At 45.4% G+C, this 20240-nt stretch overlaps 1 protein-coding gene across 11 annotated transcripts in view; it reads left to right on the forward strand.

Annotated features, from left to right (window-relative positions):
• Positions 1-20240, forward strand: part of NUMB (NUMB endocytic adaptor protein) — a 421644-nt gene that overhangs the window by 338758 nt on the left and 62646 nt on the right. For all 11 annotated transcript variants that reach the window (XM_085627239.1, XM_085627247.1, XM_085627246.1 and 8 more), the window contains 2 exons: positions 10361-10666; positions 17236-17391. In XM_085627239.1, the coding sequence (XP_085483365.1) occupies positions 10361-10666; positions 17236-17391 (462 nt within the window). The remainder of the gene's footprint in view (positions 1-10360; positions 10667-17235; positions 17392-20240) is intronic.

Here is a 20240-nt window from a genome sequence, read left to right on the forward strand (position 1 = left end):
TGCGATGAAGGTGTTTTGGAAATGTGAAGGGATGAAAGGAAAGATCTTTTTAGCATCCTTAAAGTAAAAAATTTCGAAGATGAGAGAGCATTGACATGATAATTGTAGGTCACTCAGAACACCTAAATTCCGAGCTTTGATAGCGGAAGTGGGAAGGTTGCCTATTTCTGCTGGCCAACATGAAGGCGTCCAGAAAGAAATTTGTGCTCCAAAGAGTATGATTTCGGTTTTATCCGCATTCAGTTTAAGGCAGTTCTTACTCATCCATGTGTTTACATCTTGCATGCAGTCATGGAGTCTATTGCTGACTTTTGGCCAGAAATACGACAATCTGGGTGTCGCCTGCATAGGATGTTAAGGAAAAGCCAAAGCTTTTAATGAGGTTGGCAGAGAGTGTGATGTCAATATTAAATAAAGTAGGGCTTAGTGAAGAGCCCTGAGGGACTCCTCAGGGAAAGGAGAAAGATTGAGATGTGTAGGAATACAATCGAAGCTGTAAATAAGCTAATGTAAATCCCACTGATAAAAAAACATAAATCCAGATTTATTTTAATGGGATAGTGCATCATTACCACCTAAGCTAAAATGCAGCTCCGTCATCGCTCAAGCTGTAAAGCAGAGGGGCAGCGCCAATAGACTGGTTTACGGACTCCTTGAGGGTTTTGGGGTGTCAGTAACAACTGCATTGGGATTTCCTGCTAATACAAAGCTGAATAAAGTGGCTAAAACACTTTATCTACTCACCTTATAAAGGGGCAGTCAGTGTGGGAATAGGAGTTGAAACTGTATCTACATAATTTTTGAGAACTGTGAAAAGAGAATCAAATCTTTGCCTGCCTGTTATTAACACAAGTTATTAAGAACACCACTACTCAGGTTGTGTGCACAGTTTGACTGCCATTAGGAAGTCCCATCTTTAACTGCCAACACAAATAACAAATGAACTGAGAACTTTTCGGTTTTCCACTGAACAAATATGGAACTTCTAACTTCCTAAAAGTTTCATTGAACATAAAAGCTATATGGCTGAAAAGGAAATCCCCAGGGTTAAGCTAATTTTACCTGTCTAAGCAACCCTTTTCTACGTCAGCTCTTCAATGTAGATATTTAAAATGCATTTTATATTTCATGCCAGCAGCAGCACAGGATGGTGTGGGAGATGTCAAGCAACAAAGCAGCAGGGCGCCGTAGTTTTAGTAAAAAAACTAATAGTTATGAAAAAAGCTTTATGAAGCAGCTGCCATTGCTGTATTATTTATTTCTTTACTAATGCTGCGGTGCCATGCCACATTGTGGTTGCGGACGTGCATTGTAATTAAATGGCCTTTAGTGTGCATAGCTCCTGTGGCTATTAGGAGCGCATTGGCGTTTAAATGCACAAACCTACATTACTAGAGACTGTTGTGCGTGATAATATGACATTCGAAAGCAAGCAACGTTAACCACTTCTTACTTTTACCTTGCAGTAAATGAAGTGCACTCAAATTCCCATTGTGCTCCTTAGGGTAGCACAGGATCACATACCTCGGGAGGAAATATCCGAATGCTTGCTATCCTGACTCGGTCCTTACCACCAGGAGGTCCAAACAGTGTTTGCTAAAAAAAAATTATTTCCCAGTTCATGCAAGATTGTCACATAAATCCTCTCACTTTGAAGTTTTGAAAAAGATAAGTAAACACCAAGCTTCCTCAGAAGACAGAGCCTGACATTTGACCTCTGTCTTTGAATGCACAAGAAAATATGACAAGATAAGAACAAGATTTAAAGGTCTTTTTACAGAAATATAGTACTGTTGGAAGAATACAGTAAATAGGGTTTGGGCAAGAGAAGATACAAACTAAAGTTGGACAGCCTAAAACAAATAGTCAGCAAATAGAAAGCAAGCACATGTGAGTTAAACCATCAATGTCAATGGTAAGCAACAAATCCCAGGGAAACTTTCTGAAAGTCCCCAAGATGTCGTTAGCAAACCAGACATCTTTGTTTTCTGTTAGGCGTCGACCTAAAAAAACAAGGCTGTAGGCTTTTTTCCATCGATGCACAAAAACAGAAAATTTGGAACAGCATCCCCGTATCCATCAGGACTGCTTGAACGCTGTTTGAGACACACCTCTCTGAAGAATAATGTTATGTATATTTGATAAAGCGCGACAAATCACCCTCAAAGGGTTATCTCGGCGCTAGAGCAAAAGAAAAAGAGGAGCAGTTAGAAAAAAATGGTTTTGAGAAGTTTTTTTGGAACAAACAAAATCAGAGCACACGTGGCTGTAAAGATGAAGTCTATTCCAGTGATGTGGGTCAAAATAGGAAAAGGATCATCCTCTGAGTCTGGCTGTGGGAATACAACATGAGCGGAGCAAAAGTTGATCCTTGGATCTGAGATTTCTGTGGGTAGATTGGGAGTAATTTGGTATGGAGATAAGCCGGGCCTTTACCTGATGGGGATTGTGTTCCAGTAACTTGAAAAGGGCTCTTTTCCTAATGGGAAGCCAATGCAGTGATCTTAGAGTGGGCTCCGAAGAAGTGCGGGGAGGAAGTTTGAGGACAAGGCAAGTCGCAGTGCCCTGAACCACCTGTAGTTTTGATGAGAGATTAATTGACTGCTACCATTAGAGCGGTTCCATAGTCTAGGTAGCTGACCACAAGGGCCTGCGTAAGAGTTGTTCTTGTGTGGAGAGGCAACCACTGGAACGCTCTTCTCAGCATGCGCATATTACCAAAACAGGTGCTGCATGTGAAGCCTACCTGCTCTCCCATTTTGAGACTGTCGTCAACTAAGATGCCAAGATTTTTGACCACCTTTTTGTGTTGAGGTGCCTAGTTTGGATGGCCATCATTCATCTACCAGTATTCGTGGGCCTTGATAAATGGCACTATCTCCGTTTTATTGCCGTTGAGCTGTAGGCAGTTCTGGGACATCCCGGATGCAATTTTTCTCATACATTCCTAGAATTTGGGTTTTGTAGATTTGCAGTTTGGACCCATGGAAATAATCAATTGTGTGGCATCTGCATGTGAGATGACATCAAGGCCACATGACCTTACTACTTGAGCCAGTGATGCAACATATATGTTAAAGAGCTTGGAGCTCAGTGAAGATCCCTGAGGTACTCCTTTGTCCAGTATCGTGACACAAGATTTGAAAGGAAATTCTTAAACCAGCTATGAGCTTTGGCTTCGACACCAATCTTGGAAAGTCTTTGGACCATAATGGTGAGATGGTGTCGAAGGCAGTAGGCAGGTCAAGTAGCACCAGCTTTGGCTGGACAACCCTTGTCAAGGGAGAGTCTGATGGTGCCCAGAACCACCATCAGTGCTGTTTCTGTACTGTGTGAGGTTCCGAAACCAGATTGTGAAGGATCCAAGATGGTATTGGATTCCAAATAGCGGGAGAGTTGATTGACTAGGCTTTCTAAAATTTTGTTGAGGTAGGGAAGAGATATGGGCTTATAATTTGCGGGTTTCAGGGGGTCCACATTGTTTTTTTTTTTTTAGAATGGGCATAACTTGCTCTGTCTTTCACGCCCTGCGGTACAGTGGAAGTGTTTAGAGAGTTTGGACTGTGCTATGATGTCAGGAAGCAGAGAGTTGGCAAGTGTCTCCATAATGTGTGGTGGAGAGAAGTCCGGAGGGGGTAATCTGACTTGCCTTTCATCATCATTTCTAGAGCTAGTGCTGTGGTGATGGGTTCAAGGTACTCCAAAGTGGTGGAGGACTTATGAATAGGAGGAATGGCGAGGAAATAATTAGTGGGAGTGGAGTGGTTAGCGAGGTTCCTTTACGTAGTCTCAATTGTTTCTTCAAAGCGGTTAGCCAGAACGTCGCACAATTCCTGGGAGGCTGGGATAGAAGAAATACAGGCAGTAGGCCTCATGAACGCATTTAATACTCTAAAAAGTTCTGTGTTTGAATGCCAGCACTGTCAATTCACAAAATCACAGTGTATTAACTATCCACAAAACAGCCACCTTTCCTATAACTTGTTGACTTTTTGCATGCTTTTGACCCTGTACAGCACTCTACATCCTTTTGACTAGGTTTGCTCCACAGAAATAACTCATACATGCATACACATATGTTCAAGCCCTAGACACAGTAGCACAACCATAAATATTGCACACTCTAACCCATGTGGTTTCATGCGCAACTCTGGTTATGTCGCATAAAAAATAACTCTGTCTGCTGGCTCCCCGTTCAAGGAAGATGACGATTCTTATTCTTAGTACCGATTCTCAAAATACTTCACCACAGAGTATACAAATTTCTGGCTGACTTGTCACCTCACCGCTATACCTCCGATCCTTTACGCTCCTCCAGGATGATCCTTCATTGTATACATTCTCCACAATTGGGGACAGCAAAGATCCTGTGGAACTGTTGTGCTTCAGAAAGTTACTGAAAACATCGGTCTTACATTGCTTTCACTTTATCCCTCTGATCAGCTTGTCTGAATTTTTTGTTCCAGTGTGTTAAAGCTTTTGTTGTTTTTGGTACCATATATGTATTCTTATTTGGTCACCACCACGAAGAAAACATGAATGCACTGGAAATAATTTGAAAGAATTGTCACTATGCTTGGTCTGATAGTGATTTAAAATTGGGAAAAAGAAATGTAGGTATGGTATTGATAAAAACAGGCTGTAGGAAATCCACTTTTTCTGCGTGGTCACCCCAGATTTTCCGCCTTTTGCTGACCCTTTTACTTTTGCTGGCTGTAGAATTTTGTGCACTTTCCCCTGCTGACCAGTAGTAAAGTGACTTTGCTATTGTTTCAACATGGTTGAATTGCCATGTTTCTAATTGGCATATTTAGCTTGCCTACAAATCCTTGTATATGTTATAGAGTGTACCTAGGGTCTATAATTTAAATGCCACAAGTAGACTGTTGTGCCATCTACTACAGTGGCAGTGCAAACATGACTTCAGACCTACCCTGTGTAGCCCAACTTTAGCAGTGTAAAACCTGCAGTTCGGCCTGCCAAAATAAACTTTTTTGACAGGTCAAAACCACCCTTTTATATGTTATGTTACTCATCTTTAGGCCTTATAGCCCACAAGGCAGGGTGTGTTTTATTTAAAAGTAGGATATGCTCACATTTAATATTAACAAGTCCTTACAGTGACTGGCACCCAGAAGTTTTTTTTTCACTGTGGCAGGCTTAGTTTTGCTGTGTAGAAAACCAGTGTTAATTTTAAAATCCTAATACTATATCTTGGAATGGGATTAGCTAGTCAAATAATTAAACAGCTATTTTTAGCAAGTTCTTAAGCATCCAGTTCAATGGTAAAGTTGTTTTTTTTAAAGAAAAAGTAACTTTTAGGAAGTTGCCTTTTCACTGCCTCATGTTCCTGGAGGTTGATTTGCATTTGCTCTGAAGGTCTCTCAGTTAGTGATTATTATTTGAATTGGTGTGAAAAAGGGATAAAAGGCCTCTCAGGATTAAAACGTAGGCTGACCTGACTGGCCAGAGAGGGTACTTTCTGCACCTCACAGAAAAAGAGGTGTGGTTGTGGGCATCCATTTTGAAACTACTGTCTCAAATCCTGTGAGAAAGTGCCATCTTTCTTGCATGGTATGCCCCCACTTTTTGCTGAATTGCTGAATGTACTTTGACTGAGTGTGCCCTGGACTCCTGCCAATCAGGTGCCCAGGGCCTATGTTCCTTCCCTAAAACCTAAAACCCAAATTGGCAAACCCTGGCCACACGTCAGCCCCTGGTAAATGGTACCCAGGGCCTTGTGACCAGGGAAGGCCTCTAAGGGCTGCAGCACTTATTGTGCCACCCTTAGAAGCCCTGTACCCTAACACAACCACACTGCCCTTGCAGGCTGAGTGTCTGGGTACAAGACAAAACAAAGAGTCGACATGGCACACATCCCTGTGTGCCATGCCCACAACCCACACTGCCCTGGCATACATCAGTCACCCCTCTAGCTGGGTACGTTATGCCAGTGGTGTGGGCACAGGAGCATGAGCCCTGTGCCCCTACAGTACCCAGGTCCATTCCTGGGCACTAAGTGCAGTGCTGCCATTTAAGAGTATATGGTGCTGGGAGCTCGTCAAACACGAACTCCACAGCACCATAATGGCAACACTGAAGACTGAGAAGTTTGGTATCGAACTTCTCAGCACATTAAACCCGCACTGATGCCAGTGTGGGATCTAATGTACAAAGCACTACAGTGGGCATCTTAGAGATGCCCCCTGAAACCTAACCTACAATCCACGTCTTGTCTGAGAGGCTGCCTAGGCTGCCACACAGCAGACCTGTTGCTGGGCCCCTGGGTGGAGAGCCCCACTCTCCTGGGCCTGCAACAATGCACATCCTGGGCGAGGTGCTAGGTCTCCTCCCCCAGGATGGGCAGGGGGAAGCTTCAAAGGCATGCCGCCTTTGTGAGCTTCTCCAGGCCACTTGCTGTACTCAGCAACTGGCCCCCACCGGTACTGACCCCCACTCTGGCGGGAAGACTGGCCGGAAACTCCAAGTAAGGACAGGGGATGTGCCAGCCCTGCCAACCCCACCCCTCAGGTGGGGGAGGCGAGGTGAAGCACGGTGAAGCACATCTCCGGACCCTCGCCATCTTGAAGATGGGGAGCCCTACCCAATCAGGACTAGGCCACTGCCCCCCTCCCACAGGAGAGTGGCAGGATAGGGGGTGTACCCACCCCAGGACAGGGACCCAGTGGTCCCTGCCCTTTACCTACCTGTAACACCCCTAAATGTAGTATTTAGGGGCACCCTGAACCTTCCTTCCTCAGATTCCAGATCCTAAAACAGCAAAGAAGATCAAGAAGAAAGAAGACCTGCCGTGCAGCTGCTAAGAAGAGGAAGACACCAACTGCTTTGGCCCCAGCCCTACCGGTCTGTCGACCCTCGAACCTGCTCCTGCTAAATCCCGGCACCTCCTGTGGCCAGCAACCTCACAAACCCTGGAGGTCCTGGCTACCTTGTGACTCTGAGAACCTGGGACTCCCACGACCAGTGGCTCTGCTCAAAGCAAGTATCTAACCCCTGGCATCAGCCTGGAACCGCAAACCCTGACCAAGCCTGGCCTGTGCCGTAGTGGACAAAGACCCCGAGGACGTCCCCCCGGCGACTGTGACCCCGAATCCTGCACCCAAGGACCCACCTCGACGCTCCTGGCGACGCCTGCAGCCTCAGAACCAGGGACAACCCCCCCCCAACCACGATCAACAGAGGTTAAGATTTCCCGACACCAAAAGGCACCCCTGCACCCGGCGCCCTGCGGCCCTCTGTGCCCAATTCATGGATACCTACCAATCTTCCAACTACCCAACTTACCTCTCGAAGTGGTGGTGGCACCTGAAGAATCTTCGTCCCCGAGCTTGCAGCCTTTGTTCGTCCTTGAGCTTTTCCATAGCAATCCATTGAGCGCCCAAAGGCTCAAAAGCACCCTGCACCCAGCTGCCCGAGTGGCCCTGGTAGTGTAACTTCTACTCCTACCTACTTCCCCATTTGCCCTGAGCAAGTGACCAGGAGCCCAGCTCCCACAGCCGCGTGGCCTGCTAGTCAGCAGCCGCCAACCAAGGGCCCCCTGCCTCCCATAGGATAACATTGGGCCTAACTCACTCTGCACCCGGCTGCCCCAGTGCCGCTGAGGGTGTAACAACTGTACTTACCGGTTCCTGGGAGACCCCTGAGTCTATGCCCAGAACCTTAACTCTGCCAATCGAGTACTTACCCAAAAGCCGATAACTCACTTTTCGTGGTTTCTCTTGAAATTTCTTGTAAGTGTGGAGTTTCTAAACTTTAAAATATTCACCTAAAATCAACCGAGTAACGAAAACGGAAATACTCACCTGCTATTAGGAGAGATCCGAGTGCTTGATCTTGGTGCCCAGTACTGACCCTGAAAAGTACTTACGACCGTACTTCCCACTAACTCAGTTTCCTCCCATAGGAAACCATTGACTGTTTTTCTGTGAAATTCTTCTGTCGATTTTGCAAACTTATAAATATTCCTTACAAATCACCTGTGTAACTTGAACGCAGTTTCTCAACTGCTTACAGGTGGTACACTAGTGCTGGATCTAGGATCCAACACTGACCTAGAAAAAGTAACCATAACCCCACTTACCTGCTAAGTGAATTTCCTTCCATAGGATAACATTGTTAATTTGATTAGAAAAAGTTTTTAAGTGTCAACTTTTGAAATAGCAAAATATTGCTTAAAAATCACAACAGTAGCTAAAAAGTATTTATTCACTTGTTTCCAAGAACTGTCCCAGGACTGAATCTAGGATCCAGTCCTGGAGTTAGAAAAGTAATCCTGAGTGTAATCAATTGCATGTAACTTAAAATTCCCATTGAGCTCAATGTATTATTGTGCTTGAAATTGTGTTGCCTATTGCAACAAACTCTAACTATTGCATTCCAAGTCAATTGTCTTTTGCAAAGTATATAACAAAAGCATCTCATTCTGAGAAAGTATATTTTTGATACCTATTTTTGGTTCTAAAATAAAACAACCAAATATTTTTTATACACACCATTGGCCTAGAGTTCAGTTCTTGAGTTTGTGAGACCATTTGCTGACTGTGTGCAACAAATGCTTTACACTGTCCTCTGATATTGCCTTACTGCTCGACCAAGCTACCACGTTAGAGAGTAAGGTTATATCTAACTTTAGTCTCTGCCAAACCTCTGGGGACTGTGGATTCTATACACACTGTACCTATTTGGGAACAGTATATATAGAGCCACTTTCCTACAAATCCTATTGGAACGTAAATCATGCTTGACAGATCTGCTGGGTTTACATAAAATACTTGGGTGCACTTGAAATAGAGAGAACAGGGTGCCAAAACAATTCTTGTGTATCCACTATGTGGAGAAGTGTGGCTCAATGATTAGAGCGGCAGACCCTGATGCAGAGATCTAGCCCGGGACCAGGGTTCAATTCCCCTCCTCGGCGGGTCTTGGGCTCAAAAATTCCACGGACCTGATAATTCTCGCCTCGGTGCCATTCCAATCATGGAGTCCCACTCTGCAACTCTGGGCAATAGCTTGCTTAATCTCCACAACGGCCCCCACAACGCTAAGGATGCCTGGCCTCCACCTTGGGGGTGCCCAGGAGTGGACGCCTCACAGGGAAAGCCAGGATGGGTTCCACGGCGCTATTCGTACAAGCGCCTTGAGACCCTTGCGGGTGAGTAGTGCGCTATACAAGTATCAATTTACATTTACATTTACTATTTGCACTGCTTTTGTCCTACCAGACCTCTGTCTCTGGGTTTACCTATAACATTTGGAGCGCACTTGAAAGGAAGGTAACAGGATGCCAAGTACATTCTTGGGTTTTCACTATCTGGTGGCTGGAGAACTCTGCTTTTGTCCTACCAGGCTAATGTCTCTGGATTTATTCTGTGTGTTGGGGTAGGTTGGACACAGTGGCTTCCTCAATCTTGTTTATGGTATTACCTGTAGGAGGACACTAGGATTACCAAATCAACAGACTCTCTGTCACCAACATGAACGCAACAGTGTCATGGTCAAAACAATGAGCAAGACAGAACAGTAGAATTGAGAGAGCTAAGAAACTATTTTATGAAAAGAATGCACATAAAGATGATTCCAGTCCATCAGTTAGTAAAAGTAAGCAACTTCACCTGTGTGAACAGTGGCTCAAACAATCTTAAAGGCTGTTTGTGGTTGGTGCTTCCCTTGGTGTAGATACATTGCATCCAAGATATGCATAGTGTATACTTTGCGCTAATGGGTGATGGCTGCCGAAAGCACTGTAAGACAAAAATGTGATTGGTTATTCCCCCTGTGAACTAGGAATTTAGGAGGGTGAGCAGGCGTAAGCAGGATTATTCCAGATGCAATGATTATATGACAAGCCACACCCTTGCAACATCTGATCACCCAAGTAGATTTCAAGCAGTAAGTGTAAGAGTTCCTTAGAGTTAACAGATACCGGACGAGGGCCCTGCTTATGGTCGGTTGAAGTAAGAATGTGGAAAACTAAGGTTTTTAATGGTAAATAGAGAGGCAATGGACAGCAGCAAGAGTGGGAACTACACTGGGATGCCCAATGTTCTCTTTCAAAATAAGATTGTGTTGGATTTTAACCCACTCAAACAATGATGTTTATAAAATAATGGTTTCCCTTTGATGAATGCATGTATTGTTGTCCCCCATCACTTGCGTGTAATGCTTTAAATATTTGCTGTTGGTATCATTACTATCCCTCTTTCTATTTTGACTAAGATTAGCCTCTAATATTTGCTGCTTTCCTTCTTTGTTATTTCTGTTACATTTGATTCACAACTTAGCCTTGATTCATGCAGTCCTTGGCGTTTAATATTGTTGGAACTGGCCATTCTTTTCCCAGCTGAAACAGAAGTTGTGCCTGCCACCATTACACCTACTGTAACAGAGACAACAGCACCATCTCCGACGTTGCCAACTTCACCCAGCATTGAAGAGTCCTTTGTGCTAGACAGCAAAGATCTGAACCATCCCCATGCCATTCCTCGAAGGCATGCCCCTGTTGAACAGCTGGCAAGACAAGGTTCCTTCCGAGGCTTTCCAGTGCTTAGCCAGAAAATGTCACCATTCAAGCGCCAGCTCTCTCTCCGAATGAATGAACTGCCTTCAACCATGCAGAGGAAGACAGATTTCCAAATTACAAATCCAGGTAACACTGGGCAAATACTAGAGGGACTGGAGTAAGTATGGGCTTTGTGAACAAGAATGATTTTGGAATGAGCTCATAAACTCTGAAACACCTAAATAAACAATCAATCAGGAGGATTTATGTAGTGCAGCTATTCGCCTGAGAGGCTATCCAGATGCGTGAGGGTCATGATATTTTAGGTGAATCAGTCGAACAGCCAGGTCTTGGTTGCTCTCCAGAATTCCAGTAGAGAGGTGGAGGTCCGTAGCTGCAGTGGGAGGTTGTTCCAGGTTTTCACCGCAAGGTAGGAGAAGGAGCATCCTCCGCTGTTGCTTCAGTGCATTTGAGGGGTGTGGGCGAGTGAGAGGGAGCCAGAGTTTAGTTGCCTGGTAGGGTGGTGAATATTCAAGCGATGGTTGATGTATGCTGGTACTTGGTTGTGCAGGGCTTTGTAGGCATGGATCATCAGTTTGAATTAACATCTCTTCTGTTTGGGGAGCCAGTGGTATTGTCTTAGGTGGGGAGTGATGTGGGTCCATCCAGGAAGGTCGAGGATGAGTCTGGCAGCAGAGTTTTGTATGGTCTGGAGTCTCTGCAGAAAGTGTGTGGTGATCCCAGCATAGAGTGCACTGCCGTAGTCTAATCTGCTGATGAGTAGGGCTTGAGTGATTGTACACCTGGTGTTCAGGGGGAGCCATTTGAAGACTTCAACTAACATGTGAAGGGTGGGAAAGCAGGCAGAGACAACTGCTTTGATCTGGGACTTTATAGCCAGTTTACTGTCCATGAATGGGTGTCATCTGCATAGGATACAACGTTTAGTCTGATGATGTTGGCCAAGGGGGTCATGTTGGTGTTTAAGAGGGTAGGGCATAGGGAGGATCCCTGAGGAACACTGTAGATGATGTCCTTGGGTTTGGAAGTGAATGGAGGTAAGCGGACATTCTGTGCTCTTCCGGTAAAGGAGGCGATCCAAGTGAGGGCCTTACCTTGGATAATAATGTGATGCAGTCTTCTAATCAGGGTGTGATGAGCTACGGTATCAAAGGCTGCTGAGAGTTCAAGGAGTATCGGAGCCACTGTTTCTTCCCAGTCAAGGAGGGCTCTAATGTCATCGGTGACTGCGATAAAGGCAGTCTGTGTGCTGTGGTTAGCGAGGAATCCAGATTGGGCGGTGTCTAGGAGAAGGTGGTTCTTCAGATATTTTGTGAGTTGTCAGGTGATCGTTTTTTCCAGGACTTTGGCGGGAAAAGGGAGATGGGGCAGTAGTTTTTGAGTTTTCTCAGGTCGGCAAAGGTTTCTTGGAGTGCTTTGATTTTTACATGTTTCCAGTCTTCAGGAAAGGTGGCCGTGGCAAGTGAGGAGTTGAAGAGGGTGGTGAGCTCACTGCTGATCATGCGGCTTCCAAGGTTGAATATGTGGTGCGGGCAGGGGTCCGTGGTGTCTCATGAGTGAAAGGAGCTCAAGATGGTGGTGGTGTCCTGGGGTATGAGCTGGTCGGGGGTCCATGTTGATTTCGATGAGTGTGTGAAGGTGAAGGAAATCTGAAGACATGGGCTGAGGTTCAAAGTTCTAATAGCTGGTGGTGATCTTGTGTAAATAGTTGTAGAGTCTGTCACATAGTTCTTGGGAGGGGTGATGCTGTTTTCTGTGGCTGCAGGGTTGGCAAACTCTCTAACAATGATGAAGAGCTCTTTGCTGTGGTTGGAACTGGACTTGATACAGTCGGCTAGGGCTTTCCTCTTTGTCTCTCTCAGTAGCTGGTGGCAGAGGTTGAGGGAGGTCTTGAAGGTGGTTCTTTCTGAGGTGTCCATGCTTATGCGCCATCTTCTTTCCAGTTACTTGTAGTGGCTTTTTGCTATTCTCAGTTCCTTGGTGTACAGTCTTGCTTGCTTGGTGGATCTCCTATATCTGCTAGTCTTGATGGGAGCAATGATGTCAGCGCAGTTGGTGATCCAGGAGTTTAAGTTTTTGACAGCTTGGTCCAGATTAGGTGCAATGTTAAAGCATAATGTGTTGAGGGTGTCGGTCCATTGCCTCTTTAATACTTTGCTGTAATTGCGGTGGGGGGGCACCAGGTGGCTCAGCAGTGGAGGTGCGTGGCTGGCGTAGATGAAGTTCACGATGGAGTGGCTGGTCCAGGTGAGGTCACTGACGTGGCTGTACTTGGCCCCGTTGCTGGAGGTGAAGATGGGGTCCAGCATGTGTCCTGCATTGTGGGTGGGGTCAGTGACAAGTTGGGTGAGTCTGATGTTCTTCATGCTGTCGAGTAGGCTGGTGGTGGTGAGGTCATTGCTGTGGAAATTCAGATCTCCGAGGAAGATGTTTTTGGAGTCAATGGTGAGTGGGGCGATGAAGTAAGGGGTGATGGTGCAGAAGCTGGGGCGTGGTCCAGGTAGTCTGTAGGCGAGGGTGCCTCTGATGTTGAGTTTTCCATCTGTTTGGAGTTTGAAGTTAAGGTGCTCCATGGCCTGGATGGTGTCTTCTGTCTCGGTGGTGCAGTGAATATGTTCCTTGTGGACGATAGCGATAGCTCCTCCAGGTTTGTTTGTGCAGTCTGTGTGTGATCTTCTGTCCGTCGAGTGTTGCCGTGGCGATGTCTGGAGCTGATGTGTGTTTGAGAGCCATGTCTCGGTGAGGAACATGACATCGGGATAAGGGTGGTGATGAGGTCCCAGAACTTGATGGCGTGTTTGCAAAGCGAGTGTGTGTTGATTAAAAGGCAGGCAAGTTAATGTGAAGTAGGTGCATTGTGTTGGTTGATTTACATGGTGGTGGATGGCGTGTTGGTGGGTGATCGGATGAAGCAGGAAAAGGTCCTACCATAGATTGTGGGGAGGTGAGGCAGCAGTGTTTGTCTTGGCGTCCATGGTCCAGGGTCGGCGGTGTAGCTGTAGGGCGTAGGAGAACCAGGGTTCCTGGCGCTGGGCGCGGATGGGCTCAGATGGGCTTGCCTTTGGCGCAACAGCGTCGCAGCCACTCTGCGTCCTCCATTAAGTAGGTCCTGGGAGGAGGGCAGTGCGGTGGGCGGGGCTGGAGGGAGGCAGGAAACGGACTGGGGCAAAACAAGCAGGAGATAAATAAGGGAATAAAACAAGGGGATTGAAAATGGAGGGGGGAAAACAAGGCACAGGCACGCACAAAAGGGAATGGCGCAAAGGAAAAGGCCCAAAAGGCAAAGACCAGAAGAAAGAAAAACAAAGGACATGGAGTGACGGAATCCGGCTGTTCGGGGGCTGACAGCAAGAATGTGAGTTGGTCCGGGGACCTGCTGAATGGGGTCGCACTGTGGCCTCCATAAAGTAGGTCCTGGGAGGAGGTGGTCCGTGGTCGGTGGGCAGGGCTGGTGGAAGGTGGGAAATGGGTGGCGGCAAACAAGTGGGAGAAAGGAGAGGACAAAAACAAGCGGGGGGGAAAAAAGGAGGGAAAAAAGGAGGCACAGGCACAAAAGGGAAAGGCACGAACGGCAAAGACCAGAAGAAGGAAAAACAAGGCTAAAAGAGCGCAGGAATCCGGCTGTTCAGGGGCTGACAGCAGGAATGAGAGTTGGGCCGGGGACCTGCTCAATTGGGTCGCACTGCGGCCTCCATTAAGTAGGTCCTGGGAGGAGGGAGTCAGTGGGTAGGGCTGGCGGAAGGTAGGAAATGGGTGGCAGCAAAAAAGTGGGACAAAAAGGAGGGGACAAAAACAAGCGGGAAAGAAAGGAGGGAAAAAAGGAGGCGCAGGCACAAAAGGGAAAGGCACGAAAGGCAAAGACCAGAAATGGGAAAAATAAGGCACAACGAGGGCAGGAATCCGGCTGTTTGGGGACCAACAGTGAGAGCTGGACCTGCGACCTTCTAAAACAGCATATAAACCCTAAACTTGTCGTAAACGTAGTAAAAAGCTCAGTAAGTGCCACAAAACCTTAAGAAGCAGGCAATTCAAACTTTAAGTAACACATTCACTCTGATCTTTCACTACAGACAACATCATTTACCGAAACTCCCACCCATGCAGCAATTCTAATGAAATACACATTGCTACCTGGTGTTTCCCACTATGCTCCAATGTGGCTACATCTCCTTCTGAACCCATGCCATCTTCTGATGTCCACTGTGCTCTGCTGGCCTGTTGTGCCCTGCTTCCTGTAATTGACCCCGCAGTACAATTTCTCTTGCAGCCAGTCAGACTTTGGGTCCAGTGCTTCTATTTGGAGTCCTCTAACCTAAAATGGACAGTGGGAGAAAATCTCCCTCGCCCAGTAAGATTTGCTAATTTTAAAAAATTCAATGTGCAAACTGTCCCCGGACCTGGGTTCCAGATATCTCTAACTTATGAGCGCTTTAAAGCACAACAGAAATATTTGTAACCTCTAATTTATCGGAAACTACTAAACGTATTTGCACCAAACCAAGCAAAGACGCTTCTTGTGTAAAGTTCCTCTTTCATTATGTTAGTGTAATTCCATTCAGATTTTTTTTGTCTGTTTTTGAGAGTAAAGATTCCTTTGTGAGTTAAAAGGAAAATGTCACTTTTTGTACCCCTTCCTTCTAAACATCCCCGCGCTTGAAAGATCAGTACGAAGAAAATTGTATGAAGTTTGTTTTTTAAATTTTTTTTCCATATTCTTCGAATGGTACGAAAACTAAATAAAGAAAATAAAAATATCTTTTCAGTGGAAACTGTGACCTAACATTAACTACAGCTGTGTAACTCACATTAACATTGAAAAGATATTTTTTTATTTTCCTATAACTTCGTTCCCTGTGGACAGAGCTGCTCCTTAGCATGCAGACAAGCTCACCATCTCTGGTGGTTCTCAGCACACCGGTAGTTAGGACACCAATAGACTGCAGACTAAGAAGTGTAAGAAAGAAAATAACATTGCAGCAGGCCCTCTCCATCGATACATGCAGGATCTAAATCCACATCTGTGTATCCATCACGACCACCCCAATGCAGCTCTAGTTCATGAAAGAGTTGAAGACTTGTCTCTGAAGAACACTACATCATAATGCAACAATTTACAACAACCCAGCCACCTCTCCTATAACCAGCTGACTTTACGCTTGTCTTTGATCACGTACACCACTCCACTGCCTTTTGCTAGGTTCACACTATAGAAATACCATATACACACATACATACAAATGTGTCACCTGCTTAGTGTATTCGGATACGGTTCATCAAGCCAAATTTTGTGAGGTTCCATTCAGTGTGAAACAAAAAAAGGTTAATGGGGGTTCAAAAGAGATGCGTTTTCACATTTTAGATCGCACACTTAACTACTGAACCGATTTACCTCAAACCTAGCAGAAGTAGAACTTTACTCAAAAAGAGTTCTTTTGTTGGTTTGATGTAAATCCTTTCTGTCGTTTTTGAGAGATTTGCATTTGAAAAGGGGGCTGTGTAGGCTTCAAAGAATTAACGCTTTTATATATCTTTTCAGTTGAAAATCCAGTATTTTCTAATTTGTGCAGATCAATAAGAGGGGCACAGATTTTTCATCTGCTAATAACTTTGGGTCTGTGTGACAGACCTGCACAAAATGTGGCAGAAGTTTGGAAGGATTGTTTTTCTGTGGGTATGTTAAGTGTTGTGAAGGGAGTTAAAGTGGGAGGCAGGGGCAATACAATTTTTGTTTGCTTATAACTTTAGCACTGTTTGAATCAACAATTAATTTGTCAGGCCGTTAGTATATGCCCCACAAAGTGTTAGGATTCAGGTTTCATTCAGATCTACTGGGGGGGGGCAACAGTAAGAGTGGGGATTCAAAATAACTTTGATTTACTAATAACTTGGGCACCATTTGATAGATCTGCATGCCTTTTCTAAGGGCCTGATTACAACCGAAGACATTATTTATCGGGTGTGATAAATAACACCTATTACGAGTTCATCTGGAGTAACATGCAGATTGTGGTGTTGAACGCACCAAAATCTGCATGATACAGTAAATGCTGTATGTTTTCCCCTGTTAAATATCGTCTGGTTTGACCTGCCAAAATTTAAAGAAGGTCGAGTTATTTAATGCATCCGATAGTTACCGGATGCGTTAAAAACTTTCAAACTCGTAATTCCTACCCATGCATAAACATGAGTTTACGCATGGGTCGGAATATTACGAGGAACTCATAATCAGGTGTTCCAAAATATCATACAAGTGGGGTGAAGAGGGTGAAGTCAAAGAAGTGGCGACTTGCTAATATACTTGGCATTGCGGACATTTGGCAGTGTTTTTCCTATTTGTCTTTCTGCGCAGATCCATGAAGCGAGGGGGGAGAAACTGGGTCAATAAAGATTTCATTCTCTAAGAACTTTGGTGCTGTTTGATAAATTTTGTCAGATAGCAAATTAAGCAGAGAGCAAGGACAGCTGGTCCCTGTGACCAGTGCCTACTGTGTATTCCAGCAGGGAGTTGAACACAGGATGGAGGGGGCAGGTGAGTATGGTGCATTATAAAAAGAAAAAACTATTTGTGGCTCTCGATTAATGTAGTATTCTTTGCCCTTAATATGTTTTGAGCAATAACAGAACACAACATATCTTAGGACAATTCTTAATGATTTGGAGTTTGTTTCTATTTACTTCTTCTTTATTTTTTGCAGTACACGAAGTAGAAGTAGAAGGGGAAGGAGATAGCATTAGCGCCCTGTGTTCTCAGATCACTAATGCTTTCAGTGGGCCGCCTGAGGACCCCTTTTCGTCTGCCCCAATGACCAAGCCTGTCCCAACAACTGCACCTCAGTCTCCTGCCTTCCAAGGTTTGTAACTGAGCGCAGCAAATCTTGATGCTTGACCTATATGTGTTTCGTTATAGATGATGTCTTTTTAGCATTGTAGTAAATGTGCTGTGCGGTAGTGCTTGAATGGCTGAGTGCAAGAATACCTTTTACTAATCTGTAGCAGGGCTGATATGGAAAAAGGTAAAATGTATTTATTTAAGACTTCTTGTTGCTATGTTGTCTTTGAGTAGATGTTTTTCAAGGTTAGGGAGGCAGGCTGCCTGTTCTGTTGTGCAGGCAGTACTTCTCCATCTTGGCATCTGCATGAACTTAAGAATACTAAATAGCTCTGCCTAAAGTCCTACTATCCAGTCTTGACAAATGGAAAAACGTTAATATAGATGGGTAAACCCTCAACAGTAAATTACATGAGCAGACAAGGTGAAACAAGATGGATCTATCTACGTTTTTCAGATTGTGAGCCTCAAGCTTCGCTCTAGATATCAGTCCACCAGCAGTGATTGCTGAAACAGCTCACAGACACATGGTTAGAAGCATTTCGGAAGATCATGGTTAGGCTCTCAGTCAACTCTTTGACTTGTGTGGTGAGCTGGAAATAGGTGTGTTTTAAATGCCTTTTCCTCTATTTCCGCTTTACTAAACTGAAGTAGAAGAGAAGGTTATCGGTAGGGTTTCAATGACCATGCCATTTAATGGTGCACATGCAGTTTCTAGCCTGCAGGACAAAGCCAAAAACCTCAGTCAAAGTAGCCTTTACCAGTTTTACCGTCTTTTTGTGGAACAAGCTGGGTGAGTTTGTTTGTGGTCATAGTTCTCTCTTGGTAGGAGTGAGGCAGTCAACATTCAGCAGAATTGCAGCTTGTGTCTTGGTCAGCCTAACACTCCTTTGGCCGTTGTCATCACAGCAGACATGATTCTGCTTCACCAAGGGCAGAAGAGTGTAAGGACTTAGATTGGTTATAATAACTTTGTGGTCAGCAGTAGAGGGTCTCGGCAAACCACACTGATTAGTAGATTGTGAGTGCTTTTCTCTTAAATAGTTATGTTTGTGTGATGCTGGGCAGTTGCACAGTTCTTCGGTCTCCGCAACACTCCATGCTTGGCGCCTTTATTTCAATGGCGTTGCAGCAAACCAATGATGGACGGAATGCTGACAATGCAAACATTCTCCCCCAGTCAAAACATCTGGGTTAAATCCATCGTACTTTTGCCCACAACGCCACCCTAGTTTGGACCCAGCCATATGCAAATCAGTTGTGACCCTGTGCCCCATGGGAACGGTTCAGACCGAACTGCCAATCATGGTCCTCCCTGGACAGGAAACAAGCATTCTGGGACCGGTTTCAGGGTATGTCACCCTTCTTCAGCCAGGCTAGCTTGAATCCAGTGGCACCGTGAGCAAGGGACCCACGTCTGGGCATACCCATCCCACTTAGGGCTAAAAGTGTTACAGCAAACAAATGCTGCATTTATGCCCAGATCTCTGTACTGGGGTGAATGTAAGACATTGTTCTATTTAGGCCCAGATCTCTTTACTGGGGTGAATGTATGACATTGTTCTATTTAGGCCCAGATCTATGTACTGGGGTGAATGTATGACATTGTTCTGCATTCTGTCCATCAACTGTTGTTTTTGCATTTATTTGAATGGCAACTCGCCAGCAGCTGTTCCTTGAGTTTTTGAGACGGTAAAGCAGATTCTTAGAACACAAGAGGGTCTACATACCTCTTGTCGCTAGTTAGTAGCAACTCAAATTTTCTCCATAGTCTTTCAGATCTGGTTCGAATTCTTGGCGGAGGATAGCCTATCTGCCTATGCCCTTGCAAAATTAATCTGCCTGAACTCAAATCTTTTCTTCAGATGTTAATTTGAACATGTTTTCTTGGCTCACATACAAAGATTTTATTGTGTCAGAGACATTCGGGACCCAGCGAAAACTCTACCACCACTTGGTTGGAAGAGATTAGTTGGGCGGGGGATCAAGGGGAGAGAGGGTCTGTCTTGCTTAAAGTTCAGTGCAAACTCTTACTGTTCCCAGAGTTTCATATCCATACACCATCTGTCCGTTGCCCGCAAGAGCATCCCTCTCATAGGGATATCAATACTCTACACCGCAGAGCCACCATTCTAACCCAGAGCATCCACAACTCCATTCTGGACCTAAAAAACCTCCTGCTCCTCACTGAACGCTCCTTCTCGAATCCTAGGATTCCACAGAATGCTACTCACCCCCACCCCTCCACCGAGCCCCTACTTCACCCACTATCCCTGAGACACCTGCGACCTCGCAAGCAGCCTTGCCCCCTATCGGAGGAGGAAACTTTGGCGATCCTCCTTTCCTACAAATCTGCCCCTGTTACACCCAGCCTACCAGACCTCAGGGAGGACGAAATTCGAGACCTCCTCATTAGCTACGAGTCTGCCCTGGATAATGATAAACACGCTATCTGCACGGTTGCAACAAAACCCAAACAGATCTGCTACCCTCCGCAACAGAGGAGTTATCAATAGCAACCTAGCGTTAGTACCCATCTCTGCCCCTACTCTCCACACTCACTCCGACCCCCCCCCCTCTATCCAGCCTCCTAATTAACTGCCACCCAGAAGTTAAACAAGCTGCTGATGTTGCTGACCTCATCCTGAGCCAAAAATCAGACTTAGCGATCTTGACCGAATCCTGGCTCAATGAATCCTCATCGCCCTGCCTAGATCTATTAGTGCCGCCCAACTACAACATCGTAAGGCTGGACAGGCAGTCTAAGAAAGGGGGGGGAGGAATTGCCTGAATCTACCGTTCTAACCTCCTTTGTTTCAGAGCTTCTGGCCGATCCTACAGATTCTTGCGAATACCTTGCACTTTCCATAG

The sequence above is a fragment of the Triturus cristatus genome, chromosome 9, assembly GCF_964204655.1.
Source record: "Triturus cristatus chromosome 9, aTriCri1.1, whole genome shotgun sequence".
Lineage (NCBI taxonomy): Eukaryota > Metazoa > Chordata > Amphibia > Caudata > Salamandridae > Triturus > Triturus cristatus.